Here is a 21,336-nt window from a genome sequence, read left to right as displayed (position 1 = left end):
ATAATAGTCTTATTATCTTAGCTGGTGATTAAGACTGATTGAAAGAGCAGTTGTGCCTTCAAGTTCTGCATGGAAGATTACCAGATAGGAGCTCAGCAGCTTTGGATCAGAATATGACCAATTAAAATTTTTTTTTTTTTCGGGTGAAAAACTTTGGACGTATCAATGTATATAAATATGGTTTCTAATTTTGGCAATAAACATGTTTTGAAGATACTTAAACAACCCTTTTTAGAATTATGTTGTCTGTATATCTAATTGGGGTAAAAGCTTGTTCACAGTACTCTTTTGAGAGGGGGGCCATTTGGTTTGTTTGTGCTCAACAACAAATGAAAAGAAGATTAAATGTGACTATTTAAATAAAATATAAATTTGCATAGTACTCACTCGTGTAGAAGTTTTAGGGTAGTGTTCCCTCAAGTAAGGTATTGAGTTCGAGTCCTAATAGTATATTATCGTCCTTGTCACATTGATCTTCACTCACATATAAATAGACCCGGCAAGATCTAAAGTTGTATATGTTTTGGAAATAGCTAGGCTTTTACGCGTTCCCCTACGTTCAAGCAACTCGATCTCTAATAATTCATTAACAAGTCTAATAACATCATGTGTTGTATAATATATTCTGATTAATTAATTCAAAATTGGGTTCAACCACTTTTTCCAATGCTCTCTTGCATCATACATTTTATAATCACTCCACCTTGCAATATACTCCTCCTAGAGGACCAATTTATATGCACGATGCTCACGGACTTGCTCAAGAGAGAGTATATATGTGGACTTGCTACTATCTCATGATTTCGGTTTAAGAATTAATGTTAAACTCGACTTACGTTATATAATAAACATGAGATGGCAGCAAGTCCAAATACAAACTCTCTTCTGAGCAAGTTCCATTAGCATTTCTCAACTCAAAATTGGATTGTCTTGTATGAATGATCGACTTGTATGATGAGTATTAATTAGTTAGTGGCAACATTAATTTATAGGTTAATTGGACTAGAGAGGATCATAATCTCGTTGTGCTTTTGTTTTGCCGTTTGGCTTTGATAACAGATGTCGCTACATTCTTGCTTGGCCATGGGTGATAACGATTGAGGTCTCTGTTTTGTGTGTCGGCAAACTACGCAGAATTACCAGTAAGTTTATATCCCACCTGAGCAATTATAAAAAAATCTATACAGAAAATAATGCTAAAATATTGAACTATTGCAATTAGAAACTAGGATATGCTCATCTGTGTCTGCTTGATATAGATGAGGGCAAATCTCAATCTCAATCTCAATTCACTCACATAATAGTGAAACCAAATGTCTTCTTTCACATGTGTTTTGGCACTATATTAAATTACAAGTTTTGAAGTTTATATCAATGAAAAAAGTTCATCAGTTACCCTCTGGATTTCTCAATGCTCAAACTACACACACATCGATCCAAAATACCATGCTAACTGTAGGCTAAGCCTTTGAAAACTAAAAGGCCATCTTGAGGTTGTAATATAACCTTGTTCTTATGACATGAACAAACAACAATATATTTCAAAATATTGAAAAAGAAAAAGAAAACAAGCCAAATACACCTGCAGCAGGTCAAGACATAGGTATATACAGGCCTTGACCTTCACCCAGCAAGATTATATTTCGGAGTCGTCAGAGCTTTGGAGTCTCTTACTAATATCAGCTTAGCTTGCACCAAAATATGCCTAGCTCTCAGATCCTCCAAGAACCTTATTTTTGCACTGGCTGGGGAGATCTTCGCCTGTCAAAATTGAATAAATTAACCCCACTGGATGAATTTGTAAATATATGCAACAACTTATAGGCGGCAGCTAAGTCAAGAGGTTGGTTTGTTGAAAACAGTTCAGATATTAAGAGGTTATAATTAAAGTACTATCAGTATAGATATCACGAACCTCATCAAATTCAAGGTGTCTGCTTCCTGTTCCTCCGTCGCTTGTTCCGGTCCCCACTTTGATTAATCCGCTTCCTAACGCTCAGGTCTTCACCCCTTATCATGTATTCGTTTCCAGCTTCTGGCAGGCTAAAATCTGCAGGGTTTCTATTAATTGAGCACATTAAAGACATGGAACTGCTCTTTGGAGGGTTCATGGCCCCATTACCATTGTTAGCTTCCAATTTTTTTAGCATTGGATATTCAATGGTGTGGCAGTTCTGGGGAAACATCATAGGATCAGACACCGTTAGAAATCCTTTCTGCATAACAGGGATAGTTCCACAGTTTTTGCCCAAACCACCACCTGTACATGCAGCTTTTCGGGATCCAGGACCTCTATTCTGTGCAGGTGCGTTGGAGTTTTGTATCTTTTCTTTCCTTTGACAACTCAAGGAACCTTGACCCGTAAATTCTGTAGCCCTTCTGAAACCTTTAGAATGTTGAAATGAAGAAGTAGATGCCCCGCCAGGATTCATAGGAAATAGATCAAGCGATTTCTCAGAATGGTGATTTGTGCCACAACAATTTGATGAGGGAAGCTTCACAGTATCAGTAGCCTTATAACCACCAATGTCCAGCGCAGAATACTCCTTAGAGTAAAGATCATTAGGAAAGGGTCTCTTGAGAAATTTCGGGTTTCCACCCATGTTGAAGTGCGCACCTGACCGCATACCAGCATCCATGAGGCTGAGCAAATGCATTGCTGGTATAGTTTCATTAGAATATAGATCAAATGACCCCATTGCATTTTGATGAGGCTCAGACCCATGACGTTTGCAAGAGAATGAGTACTCTGCATTTGATCTGCTGAAGCTCCCAGAACCAACTTCTTCAGTATGCTTTTCCCGGTTGGTAGATTTTAGATTAAACAAATTCAGGTCATAATCCCCATTTACGTTTCCCTTATGCAGTGAGCCAGGAGGACGTAAAAGCATATCGACATTAGAAGGCTGAGCTGGACACTTTTGAGGATTGCTGTATGTTAAGGGCAAGTGAACTGGCATTCCAGATGACCAAAGACGAGCTGCTTCTTCCTTTGGGTGTGGAATAGACTGGCATGCGTTAGATGTTGCTAACGTCCGCAAGCTAGAATGTGAGAACCCAGGGCCCATCATATCCCCATTCCATTTGCAATTTTGAGCACAACTACAGCTGCTGTAACCAGCTGCAGGAAATTGGTCTCGAGTTGACTTCTTTTGAGCCTGACTGAGTGCACTAAACCCTGTAGGGCAATGCATTTGATCAAGACGGCTCACACCAAAATCTTTTCCATTCATATAAGTAGAATAATCAACTGACTTCTGTTTGGCAGGTCCTGCATTTTTCCTTGTGGTTATGCCATTTTTTGCATTTCTTGCCTGAGGCTTTCGTTTCTGACTGGTTTCTTCTGATATTCTTAAGTCCCCAATCCCATAACTATGATCCATCACCTGAGCTTTCCTTGCTTTATTGGGGTTTTCTAAAATATTCTTTTTATGTTCAGCATCATGAAGACACCTCTCATACTGATTTTTCGCCATGAGTTCAACGATTTCCATCGGTATGTCATCCACAGCTGCCTGCTGAGACATCTTGTCAGATTTATGGTTGCTATGTGTCCTATTAACAGGCACAGCTGAACTTTTCTGAACCCCAACAATTTTCTCCTTGTTTCTTGAACGGGAAATATCCTGAGAAGGGAAAATGAATCATCATAGAAACAAATTGCAAAAGAAAACTAGATAGAGAAGATAGTTGTGCATATTAATGTTCAAAAATTTACCACAAAGATGAGAAATGTGCAATATGATTCTATGGGCTACCGTTGGCATATCATCAGATATAAAGGAGAATTCTAAACATGCTTCAATTAGGCAGCTACAGGCTAGGATAGGAAGAAAATATTATTTAAGACATAAAATCACCAATCAAGAGTGTTTAAATACAAAAATTCTATGGACTAGTTTCTTGTACGGTAATAATTGTGTCAGTAATTATTTGATACAGATGAGTGACTGAGGATAACACAACAATTTTATAATGGCATAGTTACATGTGGTAAACCTTAGAAACAGAAGAAGCATACATTGCTCTGGACATGTATTATGCAGCTATCATAATGAAAACATTCATCCCAACAACCGTAAGAAGAGAAAAGCTCTTACCATTTGCTGCAAAGAACAACTCCCTTGTTCAATCTGGGAGGTATAGTTTTTCTCCTCATTCAGGATAGGCATGGTATAAGTGTAAAATTTACTACTAAGTTCACCATGTCCTCCTTTCCCAGAAAATGCATTTGAAATAGATTTAGAAGGTTTCAGATTTGCAGCATAGTTAGCTTCCACATTTTTCCTCATAAACACATCTAATTTGCAGCTGCCATCTTTCCAAGTGGACAAGGAAGGAAATCCATCTTCAGATTGGGGAATAGATTTCTTGCCGCATCTTTCTGCAGCCAAATAGCCGTTAAGAGAAAGATCCAGCCCTTTTTCAGCGGATGCATCTTCTGCCAGATGAAATGGATGCCCAGTTTGCATGATTTCTACATCTTCCCTTGTCTTTGGACTTTTCCTGAACATGCCATTCCAAGGAAATAGAGAAGCCTGCCCATTATCAACTTTAGGCATCTTGCCTTTCCTCTTACAGATACCAGATTTTCCCTCTGCTTCCGAAGCAGGAAAAGGAATTTGATCGATCCCCCTACCTGCGGATGCATCATACGTTAGAGTAAAAGAAACACTTTTAGTAGCATTACCCTTGCTTGAATTTCCAACTTTGTCCACGGCTTCTATTGGCACATTATTTTCAGGTGGGACTAAGGACGAACATGTGCCGAAATCATTGCATTTCTTAATTTTCTTCTTACCAACACCAGGGATTCTTTCATTTTCGTGTCTATTCCAGTTGCTCTTCTCATCAGCCTGCAAAGATGTTCTGGCAACTGCATCTTCTTCTAATACAGATTCTGCGATGGCATTGGTGGTTTCCTCATCTCGCCTGAAAGCCTTAAGTTTTTTATTCAAACTTTTAGGATGGCTCATCTCTAGGCATCCCTGTTCCTCCTCCTCTGGAAACTTCCTTCTCTTATTATCACTGAAACCCACTCTAGCATTTTCTTGGACAGACACCTGGCCTTGAGAAACAATTCCTGCTCCAGATATATTACTAATTGTGTTGGATGGAGAATCTTCTATCCTGATGCAATCAGTCTTTGCATCCCCCTTATTCACCAACTCACTCAGCAGACGCACCTTCCGATTTTTCTTACGACTCAAACCACCTGACTTATCAAAATTCTCAGATGATGCATAATCACACTCATCTAATACTAGAGGATGACAAGCGTTGGTCTGAAGCTTGGTAGCATTATCTGCCTTGTCAACCATCCCGGCTCTCTTAAATGTCCCAAAAGCATTCATTGACTCCTTGTGATTGTCTTCTGGAGAAGTTTGATACTTAGCTTCGCTAGTCTGGATGCTATTCTTGTTCCAGAAATTTTTGTTTGTGATATCAAGCTCAACATTGGTATCTTCATGACTTTCACATCCTGGTTTACAGGCTTTGACAGATCCATTGTCCTCCAATCTTAGAGCTTCTGTTTTGAAAATCATAGGCATTATGATTGTGAAAAATCATATAAGGTAATTTGTCATTTAGCTTTATTGTTCTTTTCAAATTAAATTACATGTGGAAATCACAGGAAAATTTTTCACCCAAATAGTTTTTTTAATAACAAAAAAATAAGGAAAGAAAACCTGTGTCATCTTCATGTCTCTCCTGCGTCCTTTTTGGGTTAACTTCTGTCTCAACAGAATTTAGTCTAGGCATTTTGTGACTCACAGAATCTTCTATGGCATTCTCATTCGCTGGATGAAACACAAAAGGCAAATCAAAATGCTAAAATATAGCCAACTTTCTGTTTAGTTTAAGTGACTTGAACTTAATTTACCTATGATGGTAGTGGGTGGAACTTCATCCTTCCCTTCTTTGTTATCAGTAGAACATGATGAAGGATGTTGCTCGTGACCACACCCAACAGTAGAAGTAGGAGCTTCAACTCTTTTTCCCTCAACAACTTTTGACGGTGGACCTTGCTGACAATCTGACAAAAGTACCGAAGCACCACTGCGCACCTGAGCACAAGTCTTATTGGAATCAGATCCAATATCGCAACAATAAATGTCTGTACCATGATCTTCTGGAATGCTCTTAGAACCAGTTTCCTGCACGCAATTCTGGCAAGACCAGAATCTGAAATTTGGGGTCTTCAAAGGAGGAAGCACGGATGTATCCTCCAGCTGATCAAACTTGTTCAAATCACCATCCGAATCAAATGGCCAACATACCTTCCAGTTCTTTTTGCGAATTTCAGATACATAACCGCTGCAATTAGAAACATAAAAGAGAAGTTTCAATCAAACAAAAGCTCCATGCATGGGTGCTGTTGAAGTAATAATATATTTACTGCATATCTTGAAAATTTAATACTCAACATATATACATAAATATATATACAATCCCCTTCTATTGAGGGATCCCTCAAATAATTTTATTTGAGGGGCACCCTTTAGGGTCCCCTACAAATATTTTTTCAACGATCAAAACCATCTATTTTTTAAGTCTACATTCATAGATCATCCTTGCAAAAAATTAGACAAATCAGAAACTATTTCAATATCTAATTGTGTCCTACAAAATCAATGAACACGGTGCTTCAAGAAAGTATTAACATTTCAATAATTCAATTGAGTGGTCAAATAATATCGGATTCAAATGAATTTTTATAGAGATGATCTTTGAATGAGTATCTACAAAATAGACGGTTTGGATTAGTGAAATACAATACGAAGTGGGCCCTACAAGGGTGTCCCTCAATTTAGCATACATGTCTTCCCCATTGTTTAAGTACTTGTGTCCCTTCAGATACAATCTTGTAAAATTAGCAAGATATATACTAGTTATTATATCGTAATTGGGTCCTCATGAAAACCATTATTGGACCAAAGAGTTCAATCCCAAATCAGTGTTGTATTTCAGTGAACTAAAAAGTAAAGAGAATAGACTTCTCTATCTGTAATACTGCAGCAAAATAGCTTAATACAGTATTTTTCAAAAGGGGGAAAAGTAAGCCAAATTAGTTAATATTCGAACAGAGCTTGAGAGATTGAATATGAAGAAATATAAATTAGTTAATATCATTAGCTATAAATCCCTAGTAATTTATTATGAACATGTGAGTAACAGCACATATACACATTCAGATGTAATGATGATTTCTCAAAAGGAAAGACTTACCGTATGGAGAAGTGCTCACACTTTGCCGCATGACTACTACTACTCTTGACATTTGCATCAGCAAGATCTATAGATATTGAGTCAATTTTAACAAAAGATCCCACCGACTTGGACTTGGAGGCAATAATAGGGTCACTCCTCTTATGATTATCAGCCATTAGAAGACCTCTCTCCATGTTATAGCATCTAACAAGCTCACAGTGTTCTTTTATAGTATTCCTATATTCACAAATGAACAATTAATTGAGTAATATCATTATCATATGCTCAATAATAATGCAAACAATGCACCACGAGAGAAGGAAAAACCGAGGAAAACATAAAGAAAGCGCCTAAGCCCTCTATACCATGCGAGGAAATCCTGATCCAAGTCCCAAACAATAGTATTAATTAGGGTTTATTCTCAACCACCAAGATATCTCATGCGCAACAAATTATCCACTGCAAAAATTATCATACAAATACATGACAAGGTAAAACACCGCCTCATACAGTAACATTGCACATAAAATAACAACCTCCACTAGATGTACAAAGTGTATATAAGAACCCAAAGGATCATAAAATTAAAAACCCTAGCTTTTCAAACAACACAAAGAAGTCTGCAGCGGCTAATTGGATGTATTACAAACAATAAAAGTATTCACACAGCTGAACTCACCCAGCAAAGATACCAACAAAATCACAAAATAGGAACAATAAGACAAAAGCACATGTTAGGGTTTTGCTTCCATATATAGGATCTCACAAGAAGAAAAAGTAGTGATCATATTCCAAGATATGCAACAATCCCACAAACCCATTTCAAACTCGCCCTCGGAGACTCCGAATCCAAAAATAAGAGCATGCACACGAACCCAGAAAAGGAAAAACTTTTAGGGTTCATATTTTCGTAACATATGAATTCACAGTCACTAAACAATCAACTCAATACACAGCACTGTAAAACGACATAAATATGACCCAAAACGGTACAGAAATGTTTTAAACAAAACCCAGATACTAAAATACAAAGTAAAGCCCCAACCTTAACGTACTATACACAGTAAACCCAGCTCAAATATTTTTAAATAAATTAATAAGCAGCTGAAACTCAGCTGAAAGCTTCAAACTTTATGCCAATTAACACCAACCCAATCATCCCCATCACAAAAGCAATTAAACGGAGAGTAAATAGAGCAGAAAAACCGACCTCAACGCAATCCACAATCACCCAAAAACGACGCCGTACGTGCTCGGGTACAGCTTAGCTCCGATTCTCCACGGCTGGTCCAGAAAACTGTACCGGGAGAGAGAGCGCCGGAGCGCGAGGATCGGAGGCCGAGCTGCCAGTCGAGATTCGAAGCTACAAGAGTAGAATTTGAGTGCGAAAAATCATAAAACCCTAGAGAGAGAAAAAGAGGTTTCGAATTGTAGAGAGAGAGAGTGTGTGTGAGAGAAAATGAGGAGAGAGAGTTTTAATCTTTCTTTTGTCGTCGAATGTAGAGAGAGGAGGTTTTTTGATGTACTAAAAAAACATCGCATACATATGACATGCCATGTCCAAACGCATACATACGCGCAATAAATTACTGCTGGAAATGCTGCTGGACCAACAGATTTCCGCCACGTGGCGACGATGTGCGGCTCTTATCACAATCCATTACAAAGGGCAAAGGGAAACCCTAGCGTAGGTTAAAAAAAAAAGAGGCGACTGTTCCCCACGCGTTGTTTGCACGCTCTGTTTGGCAGGGGGGAAGATAGTTTATTTATACCTGTCGTGTCAAGTAGGGCCAAAGATGCCTTTGCACATTAGTAGGTTTTGATTGGTGCGTGTGGTTCAAGATGGTGTTTGGTGAGTGCGAGTGGGGTGAATATGAAACCCTAGGTTTTTCTTGTGGGTAATCAAGGTATCTAACCCTAGCTATATAGCACATTTCATTTCAAGGAAAAAAGAGAGGGGAAAAGTAAAATGGGAAATGGAGGAAAAATGTGCTAGGTTTAAATTTTTTTGGTGCTATAGAATGGGACATAAATGAGATACTTTAAATGTGTATCATGTGGTATTATTGGAGATCGCGCTAATTAAATGTCTTGTTTGGACGGATTAATGTAATTATCATTTCAATTTTGTGTAATTTAATAGTTTTAACCCCCAAACAACGGTTTTCACTAAATACACATGGCACATGTTTCATACAATGGAGAGACGCAATTTTACCTTTGCGGGCATCATTGGTATACAAGTTTCATACAATGGGCGGGTGCAAATTTTACACTTCTAGATTATGATATGCATGTTTCATGTAGTGAGAAAATCTATAATTTACTTTATGGGGCTTCGCTTAGCTGCGAATTGTACATATTTCATGTAGTAGTCAAACCTAGCATTTTACCATCATGGAGCTTCGCTTAGCTGTGAATTGTACATGTTTCATGTTGTGGTATCAAACTCATTTTTGCTTCTTATGCTATATGAGAGAAGTAATGTAAATTTTTGTATACAAAGAGAAAGGTTTGTGATGATATTACAAAGTCTAAAATAATAGATAATATTTTATTGTTCATGTACTATATATAATGAAGTGCTTCTCTTTATAGGGGGGATCATTTTTATTTTATTTTAAAGAAAAGCTTCAATGGGAGCGACAGCCCAAACCGGGCGTCTGTTGGGTCGGCCTTGGTTTCATGCAGATCAAAGTGAAAAGCGATATGATTCGTTATACAAAATGGAGGAAGAAAATTCCAATGCTTTGCTTACATATTTGCAGCATGTTCGTTTACACCTAACAAAAGCAATATGCCAAATGTACGTAAATAGATATATATATATATATATATATCTTATATTATGCATGGCACATAAAATACTAAACGTCCACGTAACTCTGTAATTAATTCATTAAACAAGGTTATCAAAAGGTCCCCCCGATGAAAGAAGGTTGACAATTGGGACATAAAAAACAAAGAAAATTCATACAACTTTTTTCAAAAAAAAAAAATTTAAAGTTGAAGTCTCTGGTACTTGGTTTTACTAAAGGTAAATACCAGAACGTAAAAGCTATAATTAGTCGATTATGCTAGCACATGCTAGTTAAAGCTAGGTTTAAATCAAACAATAAGTGGGGCACTGGGGTACGGAGAGGTTCGAAACTCTCACACTCTCAATGAATATTTGTATAAATCCTTCTCTCTTATTGCTTGTACTAAAAATATATATATTCAGACAATATATATGGATATAAATCGACCGCCCAATTAACATATTATGAATTAAGTGCGCGTAAATATATATATATATATATACCAAATTAGATTGTATATTTACACTTCAATAACTGGTCATGATGTACCATTTCAATCACTACCAATCGAGTGGTCACACACCTAACTAGCTGCAAGGCCTGCTTCAATTCAATTGTCGACCTAAAAAAATTAACATTACTGATTTGGTATGAAGAAAAGAAAAGCAACATATATAACCCAGTTTATTATAATTAAATTATAATTATGAAAAGAAAACTAGCTATATGAGAGTATTTTTGGGGGTGAGCATGAATACATGAGATGAATATAATTCAAATATATGCTACACAATCTTAAAATTTAAACTCATTGGCACAAATTTTGAGAAATTGTGTAAATCTGAAGGCTGACAGATACATATACCACCCCACCCCCTATTATGGAGATCGGGCCCTCTCCAAGTTTCCTTGTCATGATGATGAAAACACACACACATATATATATATATATATATATATTATATGTATAAATCTAAGAAGACCCATTAAAGATAAATAAATTAAACTTAAGAAAGTGCTTCCACGAACCAAGGACCCTGTCTGCCTGCTTTCATCAAATTTCTAATTGATCCATATTCGGAGAGGGTTTGAACTTTGATCTGCAACCCAACTATGTAATTTATGGCTGCCCATGAGAAAAAGATGATTCATGAAAAAGGACTGCAACTTTCTTTTTTTTGGATACAGTCCACAGATCAAGTTCTTGGCCAATTGCAGCTTGTATATGTTTTCTAGATATTGGAAATAAATTAGGAATATGGGTCAAATTCAATTCTAACCCAAAATTTTTAACTGTTACTTTGTTTGCAGCAGATAATTTTCTTCTCGATCCTTGACCCACCACTAATAATAATATTATCCTAATTGATTTTCTCCAAAATTCAAGGTTATGGAGATTTGTCTGTCCGTTAATGGCAGATTTCTTGTGTCTCGTTGAGATTTGTATGGATCGGTGATGATTGTTAATAGTGATCAGTGGTCAGATCATCGCACTGTTTCTGATTTCCCTCAGTGTGGGTTGACCAGTTTTCTTCTCCTTTACTGGCTTTGCTCTGGTTGGCCTTCTTTTTTCTTTGTATGTTTTAAAAGAAATAATATTTTATCTTTCCAAAAAAAATAAAAAAAAGAGTCAAATGGACAGGTCAAAGATATATTTTAGAAAGTGTTTGATGAGCAACATAGAGCCAGCCTGAGTGTATCAAAATTTTCAGCACCTTTTTCTGAAAGAGAGAGGGAGAGAGAGAAATGACAACGTTCAAATAAGAGGGTATATATGTATATAGTCAATTATACTAGGAGAATTACAACAACAGTGCCTGCATCATGCTTTCAAGCATGTGAGCATCTTTCGGTGCCAATGAAGTCACTTCTTATTTTGACTGTCTGAAAAGTAATTGCAGAAAATAAGCAACTTATTGTACCAGAATGTCAATTATAATTACAATTCGCAGAAGAAGATGAGGTTGTTTGAGTTAGAAGAGACTAATTCGCAAATTACGTAAAACATATAAAAGCCCCAATTTAAACGCACCAAGAGACGAAGAAGATTGAGCAGTAGATGCAAAGAAGAAAGCGAGATAGGGATACATAATCAAGAAAAGGTCGCGCATAGAAGAAAGAAGATGCAGTGAAGCTGGAAGATGAAGAAGCGTGTATCCCTTCTCCTTTATTTGTTTATTTATTTTTATTTTATAAAATAAAGGAGCGTTTGAGTAAGACAAATAGTATGATTAGGGAGGGATAAGATTGTTGATTATGAGTGTTGTTAGAATAATCTAAGGGCTGTTATATAAAAAATACCTTACTTGACCTCGTTTTTAGGTGAGTAGGATTGGTATACATAGACTTACGGTGTAGACACTACTGTAAATAAAGAGCAAAGCAGGAAGTAGTATAAAAAAAATACATGACGTCCACACGGTAATAACGTCTAAATGTCTATATATATGAGAAAATATGTATATATATGTATATATATATAGCATGTAGGTTGAGACCTGCATGCTATAATGTTGCATAACCCATAACAGTAGCACAAACCCAGATAAATAATTTGAACCGGAATTTGATTAGTTTTTGGACAATAATGTTGCATAGAGCGTCTGACCCGCTTTCCCCTAATATACATTGTCCAATTCACTTTAACCCCACACACCACAGCCACAGGTACATTATTTTTCGCTTCCTCGTGCACGCTAATTAATATTATCATTTACCATTTGTACACGAAAGTGACAAATATATATGGATGGATCTTACCTATATGGATTTTCGAATGATCATCATCAGCTGTACATGATACCATGCATGAAGCATGCGTCCCCTCCAAACACACATCTATTAAATTTGACTTCCAACATATAATATATATATATATATGTATATATTAACTAATAAAGAAAAATAATTCCCAGCCCAATGTACATTGTTTAGTATATGTATATGTAGTAGCAAACAGTGAGTTTAGGACGAGAGCCCCAATTTGACGATTATTTGGATTTAGCTTATCACAAGTGTAAAGGACATGTATCTCAAATAGTTAAAACGATTTGCTCATTCATTCGATATCATCTTCTCGATTTTCCAGTCCCTCTACCAATATCATTTTGTATTTAAAAATAACAATAACAAAACCTATATGTAATCCAGTATGTCCACCTCTTCTTATTGTCTGATCTAATGCATTCAAATAAGTAAGGAAGAAACTAGTTCCTGAAGTTTGGCTAACCATGTCACATGCCCGTAATTTATTTATTGGATAGGTTAATATTCCTAATTGGATCCCCAAATATAATTAACGTAACCCTTTTAAGAGCACTTTCACCGCAGAGTCTAGTATGGGCAAAAGCGCCCACCCCTCCTCCCCTTTTTCAAGTTGAAGAAACCCACTCCACCACACAAATCCAGCCCTGGCAGATGGTGGGCTCCATGAAGACTGGGCAGGTCCGAAGGCAAGAACAACCCGAGTTGTTGCATGAGGGCGCTAACGTCAGTGATCTGACGTTAGCGAATAAAATTTTTTACAAAAATTTTGAATCTTTTTATTATACATACCTAGCAAATTTTTATTATTATTAATCTCATACATAAAATTAAAATTAATCCCATGTGAATAGTAATTACCCTTGAGTTACCATGATAATGGGTGGAAAAGTAAAAAATAAAAAAGTTGCTAGGACATGACTATTCACGTGAATAGTGTCTGCCTTACTTGTTCTTACTCTTTTGCTATAGCACCATGAGTGAAAGTGCTCTAACTTCTGATACTTGATCTATTCAAATATTTATCCCTCATAAAAAATAAAAATAAAAATCTAATTATACAGGGGAGAACAATGACATTGTCGGTTGTAGAGAAATTTGAATAGTTATTTTGGTGATGGTTTCAGTGGAGATAGCCGTCGGTGGTGTAGAAGAAGTAGAGAGATATTATTGGACCTCTGGCGGAGGTGGTGGATAAGGCAATCTAAATATATATAGCATACAGATAAAAGGTGGGGTTTGGATTGGAAATGCTCCTTTTTTATTTATTGATTTTCACTTCTTTCTTTCCTTTTCCTTATTTATACTTTATCAAATAACCATCTTTCTTTAAGCTGACGTTGATAACTTGGTTGGCTTTGCCGTTTGTTTAAGAAAGATACTGTGGCAATCTATAAATGTAATTAGCTTAAAAAAATGAGGTCACGTTTGTTCATTCGAGTCAGTAACTTGATAGTTGAATGAAATTTTCTACTTCTTCTTTAAATAAAATAAAAAATCAGATCATATAATGATCTTTCCTTTTTCATCAAAGTCTATATATTACCGTCTTTATAAATTTTTATTTCTTTTGTGATGCTTTTGTAACTTCATAAAGAAAACAAAAAACTTGTTACTTCTTTCTTTTAAGTTCTTTCTAATACTCTTACTACTGAGTTATAGACCCATTGACAAACCTCCGTGATTCATAACATATTTTTAAAAAATGCTATGAACAAAGTTAGAGATACAATCAAAATACCTACAAGAACCCAAAATGTACATGGCTCGACGATGGATTGATACACTTGAATAACTTAAATAAATTTATCTGGACATTCATGTATTAATTAGAGTTTAAGAATTGAGTGTTTCAATTCAAACTTAGAGTTTAGTATTTAGAATTTATTTAAATGAAAATCTAAAACGATGGAATTTTCTAGACATAATCACAAGAGGATCAACAAAGGATCTAATTAATATAGCGCCATGGTGTACTACTTCTTTTAAAACATTCTAATATGAGGAAAAATATTTGCCCAAATACATTATATTACGGGTAATTACAAAACTAATAACTAATTAATGAGCATGACCTTTTCAACATAAGTACATGTTTATTCTCCATACTTTCTTCACTTACACAAAATCTTATGTGTTTCTCTGTACTAATGTTATCGTTTGTACTTAAAAAAGAAGAAGTTACCGCTTCATGTATATCCCTGGAAAAATAAAAATAAAAATAAAAATCTTTTACACATGTGATCTTTTATCTCACGAAACACCATACTAATAAATTAATTTATTATTTTCCACATTTAATCATTTACTTCCACAATTTTATAATTTTGGGGCCTATACAGATAAAGGAAGTGAGCTATATTTCCCTTGTTTTTTGTGACAACAAAATTGTATTTTTTTCAATATAATTTCGGGGAAAAATAAGATCAAATTTTGTAGAAAACGACACTGTTCCTCTGTAGCCGCCGGGAACTAAATTCCTCATTCAAAATCAATTTACGCGTACTTTTCTTGGCCTTTATAGTTTCAAATTTCAGCCGTCCAATTTCCCTAGGTCAAGTCAGATCCAGTATCACCCGTACACGTGTACCCCTCAACCGGACCCTCAACCCTCTCTGGACTCTAATTAGCGCCAAATTCCACTCGTGTCGCTTTCTCAGAATGAAACCTAAGCCCTCCCAAATCCAACGGCGGTCTTCATCTCCTCACTCTTCTATCCAATCTCAACCGTTTGACCAATATTTCAATCTAGACCGTTGGATCACCAATCACTATCATCTAGCCCTCCATTATTTAGGAAATTCAATTTCAAAAAAACATCGAGAGGGAGAGAAAGAGAAAAAGAAAACCAAAAGCGAGAGCTGCTCTATCTTCTTCCCCAAATCTTCCGGTTCGGTTCAGTCTCTACCGCTTTCTGATCCAATTCGAGATTACAGTAGCTTCAAATTAAGCTATTTGAACAATTTTTACACCATTTTTTTAATTATATTTTTCAAAATAGTATGATTGCATTTCTAGTAATGGAAATCGCCGCCAAATCACCGTCGGTGTGTAACCGTCTCCGATGACGACTTGAGCTCCGAAACGGCATCGTTTCGTTGTTACTAATGGCGTGCAAAGTGCAATTATTTCTCACGATTTTGAGCATTTGTTTCGGAAATTAAATGTGGATTTCGAGGCTGATTGTGCATGTTTGCGTTTGAATTTATTGGTGATTAATGGAGCAGAGCGAAACGGTCTCCCAAATCGCACCGAAGAAATTGGCGAGGCAATTGGATTTCACGACGGTGTGTCTAGCGTCGGCAAACGCAGCGTTGCCAGAGGTGCAGCTACAGCTACAGCTGCAGGCACCGTCGCAGGCGCAGCTGTCACAAAACTCACCGGCAACATCGCACGTGCATTTGCAGTTACAGTCGCCACCGCCGCCGCCGGTAGCGCAGTCACCGAAACAGCTAACGCCGCCACCGGCGATTCCACAGTTTCTGGCTCGGCCGAGTCCCGCGCCGGCGGCGAACTCTCGGATTCAGCACCCGGTGCACAAGCTTTCGATCTCGACATCGCAAGCGAGGTAATTTTTATGCAATTTCAGCTGAACTTTTGAACTAAGCTTTATGTTGTTGTTGTGGTAGGAAAATTGTACTAAATAGGTATGGTGTGTTTGAATGGCAAATGTGGTTGCTTAGGGAGTGTGTATTTTACATTTATGAGCCAATATGCTAATTTTCAGATATACTGGTATTATTCATGCACATTAATAACTTAACCGAAAAAACGAGTGAAAATCAACTATCTTAATCATAGAGAAGTGACAGCAATGCTTTTGACATTTTATTTGATGTTCTTATTAGGCCTGTATGATTTAATGCCCAAGCTTGTCTATCTTTTTCTAATAAGCATATGTTCAAGCTGAGACGGATTTTGTATCAATAATGTTCGGCATTTGTGTTGATAATCTTTGATAACAAGTCGATATATTTTGCTATTGACATGTTTTCTATTGTGTTATCAACACCATATTGACAGTCCAGACGTCCTGCAGAGCGAAGAACTGTGTTTAAGCCCCTAGATTATGATATCTGTTGTATTATGTTCTTCTTGACCTTTGTATGCATGTGTTTCTCCTCAGTAAACAAGAGTCTCCTATATCACGGCAACGTGGCGATGGAAAAGATGGCACTCCTAAGAAGCAGAAGCAATGTAATTGTAAAAACTCTCGGTGCCTGAAGTTGTAAGGACATCTTTACTTCCTCCTCTTTATAAGTTTTAGCACCAAAGGGCTCCAATTTATGAATTTTTTGGGATCTTGTGAATGTGAACTTAAATACCTGACAACTCCTTGTGTATGATTTCTTGACTTAAAATGTTACAGATATTCACACTTTTCGTCCTGAACGCTTCTGCTCACCTTTGCATATCTTGTCAACTCTGTTTTGGATGTACAGTTTCTACTAGCATATTTATCCAAGTGATAGTGTCTTTTTAGTATCTTAATTTGTGTAAATATTTTAGATTATGACTAAGTATGTGGCTCATCATCTCTTCTGTTTCTCCCACATTCTTTTTACTACCTAGAGTAAAAATTTAATCATTTTGTAGGTACTGTGAGTGCTTTGCAGCTGGAATTTATTGTGAAGGCTGCAACTGCTCGAATTGTCACAATAATGTGGACAATGAAGCTGCTAGGCAGGAGGCAGTTGGATTAATTTTAGAACGTAATCCAAATGCTTTCAGACCAAAGATTGCTAGCAGCCCACAAGAATCTCGTGATGGTAGGGTATGTAATCTGATTCATTTAAAACTTCATCTGTGCCCTTGCATTTACTAATTCTTATACTTATTTCATTCTAGTATACAGAGAAGCAGGAACAAGGAGAGGTGCAAGCATAGTATATACTTAATATCTTTTAGTAGACTTATTAGTGTTTTTGGGTTAAGCATATTGCATTTGGAAATTCAGCTCAGCGTGCATTAATAATTTCTTAGAAAAAATTCAGGAAGATGCTGGTGAAATTCAAGCACCTGGAAAGCACAATAAAGGATGTCATTGCAGGAAATCAGGGTGCCTCAAGAAATATTGTGAGTGCTTCCAAGCCAATATTCTATGCTCTGAAAATTGTAAATGCATGGGCTGCAAGAACTTTGAAGGAAGTGAAGAAAGAAGAGCTCTCCATCATGAAGACCACAATACTGTGGCCTACATGCAGCAGGCTAATGCAGCCATCAGTGGGGCCATTGGATCCTCTGGTTATGGGACCCCTCTGGTGTCCAGAAAAAGAAAGAGCTACGAACTCTATTTTGGCACTACAAATCAAACAACTCATCCGATTAAACAACGTCAACAGGTACATTTTTCTTCAATTACTCAACAGGTAATTTAAACTTTCATTTGGTTTGACTATGGAATGTGCACTTGTGTGTTAGGCCTATCTTGATAAATTGCTCGTGTCAGGCTTAAAAGATTCCTGTATTGCCTTAATACTTGAATTGCCATAAACGCTCCTTTTCTAGCTCATGAAGGCTATGATCATTATTATACAAAAAAAAGATTTATTGAATAGTACAATCCCTTAAAGATTAAATTTGGATTCAGTTCGTTATTTTTTCTTCCTTGAATTTTCGTTCCCTCTATTTCACAAGCTAGCAGGCATTGTAGTAACTTTATTATTTAATTGACTTAAAACAGGAAAATCATCTAAGACCTCCTATGGCCTCTTCTTCTCTGTCATCTGTTCCAAATTGTCGCACTGCTAATGCAGCAGTATCAAGATCTTCAAAATCCACATACAGGTGTCTTAATTTTCTTAACATAGTTATATTGAAACTTTTTCTTTATTTTTCCTTGAAAATATAATAATCTTTGCGTTTCATGACTGAAGATCTCCATTGGCGGATATTATCCAATCAAAGAACATAAAGGATTTGTGCTCACGTCTGGTTGTAGTTTCAGGAGCTGCTGCAGAGGCACTTGCAAGTTTTGGTTAGTACAGAAGTCAATTAAATTTCTCTTTTCTCTTGCACCTTATTTCACTGTTAAGTTTTTAGCTCTCTCTTTTTCTTTATTTAAGGCATTTTAAGGGACACTATAAGCTAGAACCCCACAGGCTTCGGAAGTATGTGGATTTACAATTGGGTCGTCACCAAGTGACAAATTTTTAGATAATTAGTTTACTGAAACGGCTATATTTTATTTAAGGCATGTAACTCTATTTTGTTTATTTTCAACTAGAACTGCCTTACTTTAGTTTTTAAAGGAAAATAACAGTAGGCTGTTTTTAAAGTGTCTAGCAAGTAATTCATGGTCATTGACCCAAATCAAGTATATTCTTTTCTCTTGTATTTTCATTGTGCCATTTCCCTTGGACTTCCATTTCTTTCAGATTAATTAATAGATTTCTGATTTCATTTTGATTTCCCTGTGGAGTTAAACTTACCATTTAGCTGGTACCCAAAGCAATATGTATAAGCATTTAAACGATCTCTTTTTTCACTGATCTTAGCATGTTAATAATTCCCACTTGAGTTGCTAGAGTGGCAGTTAGATATTTTTGTCTTTTAAATATGTGATTCGGTTTTGAATTTGCTAATTTAACGTGTACAGGAAATAGGCGCAGAGAGACAATTGATGAGTGTAGTACCAATTTATCCACTCAAGAGGGGAAAGAATGTAAAAAGGAACATGATATTCAAAATTCCGTGCATGATGACCATTTAGGAGTGAAAGAAGCAGATAGAGATGAGAGCAGCTATTCTGGATTAAATGGAGGTGATGTGCAAAATAGCAGGCCAATGTCCCCTGGAACACTTGCCCTGATGTGTGATGAACAAGATAAGATGTTTATGGCAGCTGGATTGCCAAATGGTGTGGGAAGCAGTAGTCCAAGCATGACTCAGAACTCAACTCAGGAAATAGGATGCACAGAGGTTTATGCGGAACAGGAAAGGCTTGTACTGACCGGGTTCAGGGATTTCCTTAACCATCTTATTACTCGAGGGAGCATAAAAGGTGAGCTTCTTCAAGTTCCGGTTCTAATCTCATAGTTGTCAAAAACTAATGTTTGAGAGAGAAGGGGGGTTGGTGGTTCTTGATTACAAAAGATTAGTCCTAAGCAAAATGTCCGTTAAAATTTTGTATGAAAACATGGAAAGCATTGTGATAACTTGGATGATCTTCTGTTGCTATAATAAGTGGACTGTAGTTCTCGAATGAATCTTTATTTTTAGTCATGATATGAAAGGGATTCTGTTATTTTGAATTCCCCACATCCACATCAAATCCAGTAATCAAATTTTCCCATAATGTCTGTTTCTGTTTCTTCTTTTCCTTGTAAGATTTCTGCACAGCTAAGCCCCATAATTTCAATTTGAAATGTTATAATGACCCCATACCAAAACTTATTGTGACCCGTCTTTCTAGATCTATCAAAAATTTAGATATGGTGATAGGGAATCCTGGGGACCGAAATGCTATTTTGCGACTTTGATTGATTTTCTGTGCAATTCATCCATCCAGTTAGCCTAACAAGAAGAGTCCTTTGTCTTTCACTTTGCAGAAACAATGTGTTCTCCCCAAGCCAAAAGAGAGAGGGTAAGCCAAAGAGAATCTGTTCAGGGTGGAACTGCAAAACCTAGCCCTGAACCCAGGTGCCAGAAAGAGGCATACAGCAACGGCATTGCAAAATCTCCTGTTTCAGCAAACGGTAAAATGCTTCAGCTGGTAACGACTCTTCATCCGGTAGCAACGGTCACTTCTGGTGACAATGATCTGTCTCTAAAGGTCGGATTGCCCATTGAAAAATAGTACCGGGAAATAAAATCAAATATTGAGAGAGTTGTAACTTAGGATAGAAGTAGTTAAAATGCTTACCACCGTGCCTCTTTTGAGGCATCTTGGTATGATTTCCTGCCACATCAGTTGATCTTAGGTCTTCTTGCACTAAGAAACATCATTGAGAGAAACTAATAAGAGCTAGACCCTTTTTCTCCTAGCATAAATTAATTCTCGAAATAGTTTTTCTTTCGAATTTTCTTATGCATTATGTGCTGCCTAAGATAAAGTGAATATTTATGTTTTACAGGTAATTTAAAATTTGCTTAATTTATAGTGTTCTGTTGTAACGTGTCCATGAAGGCACATTTCCAAAAAGTCCATGAAAGCGCACTTCGAAAAAGCCAAGCCAATCCCATGCCAAGAGTGGTGGAGTTTCCTTGCATCTTCCTTCATTGGTCTTTTCATTTCTGATCGAAGTCTGAATGTTGCTTCCTACTACTTTCGTTTTTCTGGTTGAGTTTGATTCAAACAAATTTGTTTCCATTATGATTGAACAACACAATGAGACAAACACCTGAACCCAATCCTTAAAGATGACACCCTGAATAGAATACCAAAAGTTTTCTGTTTGGTTGCTCGGAAATTTCAGCAAAAGAACGTAATATGTGCTTCACCAGTTATTCTCTGAACACGACGAGGTGTTGAGAAAATCTCATTTCTACTTTGTTTTAGGGTATAAAATTGCCATTTAGAACTTAAACTTTAGTATTCTAATCTCGGTTTGATTAATTG

At 36.7% G+C, this 21,336-nt stretch overlaps 2 protein-coding genes across 4 annotated transcripts; one reads left to right on the top strand and one right to left on the bottom strand.

The window, feature by feature from the left end:
• Positions 1-1,304: 1,304 nt before the first annotated feature.
• Positions 1,305-8,717, bottom strand: EMF1 (embryonic flower 1 (EMF1)). Of its 2 annotated transcripts, XM_089047079.1 has the most exons (8): positions 8,423-8,717; positions 7,231-7,449; positions 5,885-6,318; positions 5,691-5,801; positions 4,802-5,530; positions 4,101-4,639; positions 1,916-3,626; positions 1,305-1,761 (listed from the first exon to the last, which is right to left on the bottom strand). In XM_089047079.1, the coding sequence occupies exons 2-7, from the start codon at positions 7,404-7,406 to the stop codon at positions 1,926-1,928; spliced, it is 3,690 nt and encodes a 1,229-aa protein (XP_088903205.1). In that variant the 5' UTR covers positions 7,407-7,449; positions 8,423-8,717; the 3' UTR covers positions 1,305-1,761; positions 1,916-1,925. The 2 variants fall into 2 exon arrangements, with proteins under 2 accessions (XP_088903205.1, XP_008220056.2); XM_008221834.3 differs by having other exon boundaries at positions 4,101-5,530.
• Positions 8,718-15,572: 6,855 nt separating this feature from the next.
• LOC103320194 (Tesmin/TSO1-like CXC domain-containing protein) lies at positions 15,573-20,891 on the top strand. Of its 2 annotated transcripts, none has more exons than XM_008221833.2 (8): positions 15,573-16,344; positions 16,903-17,004; positions 17,373-17,550; positions 17,771-18,118; positions 18,460-18,563; positions 18,653-18,747; positions 19,375-19,779; positions 20,327-20,891. In XM_008221833.2, exons 1-8 carry the CDS (start codon positions 15,995-15,997, stop codon positions 20,572-20,574), a joined length of 1,830 nt encoding a protein of 609 aa, XP_008220055.2. In that variant the 5' UTR covers positions 15,573-15,994; the 3' UTR covers positions 20,575-20,891. The 2 variants fall into 2 exon arrangements, with proteins under 2 accessions (XP_008220055.2, XP_088900440.1); XM_089044314.1 differs by having other exon boundaries at positions 15,595-16,344; positions 18,653-18,753.
• The last annotated feature ends 445 nt before the right edge of the window (positions 20,892-21,336 follow it).

This window comes from Prunus mume, linkage group LG2 (genome assembly GCF_029339155.1).
Source record: "Prunus mume cultivar Tortuosa linkage group LG2, ASM2933915v1, whole genome shotgun sequence".
NCBI classification, from domain to species: Eukaryota; Viridiplantae; Streptophyta; class Magnoliopsida; order Rosales; family Rosaceae; genus Prunus; species Prunus mume.
The sequence above is the reverse complement of the archived record's forward strand: the minus strand, read 5'-3'. Positions and strand labels throughout refer to the sequence as shown.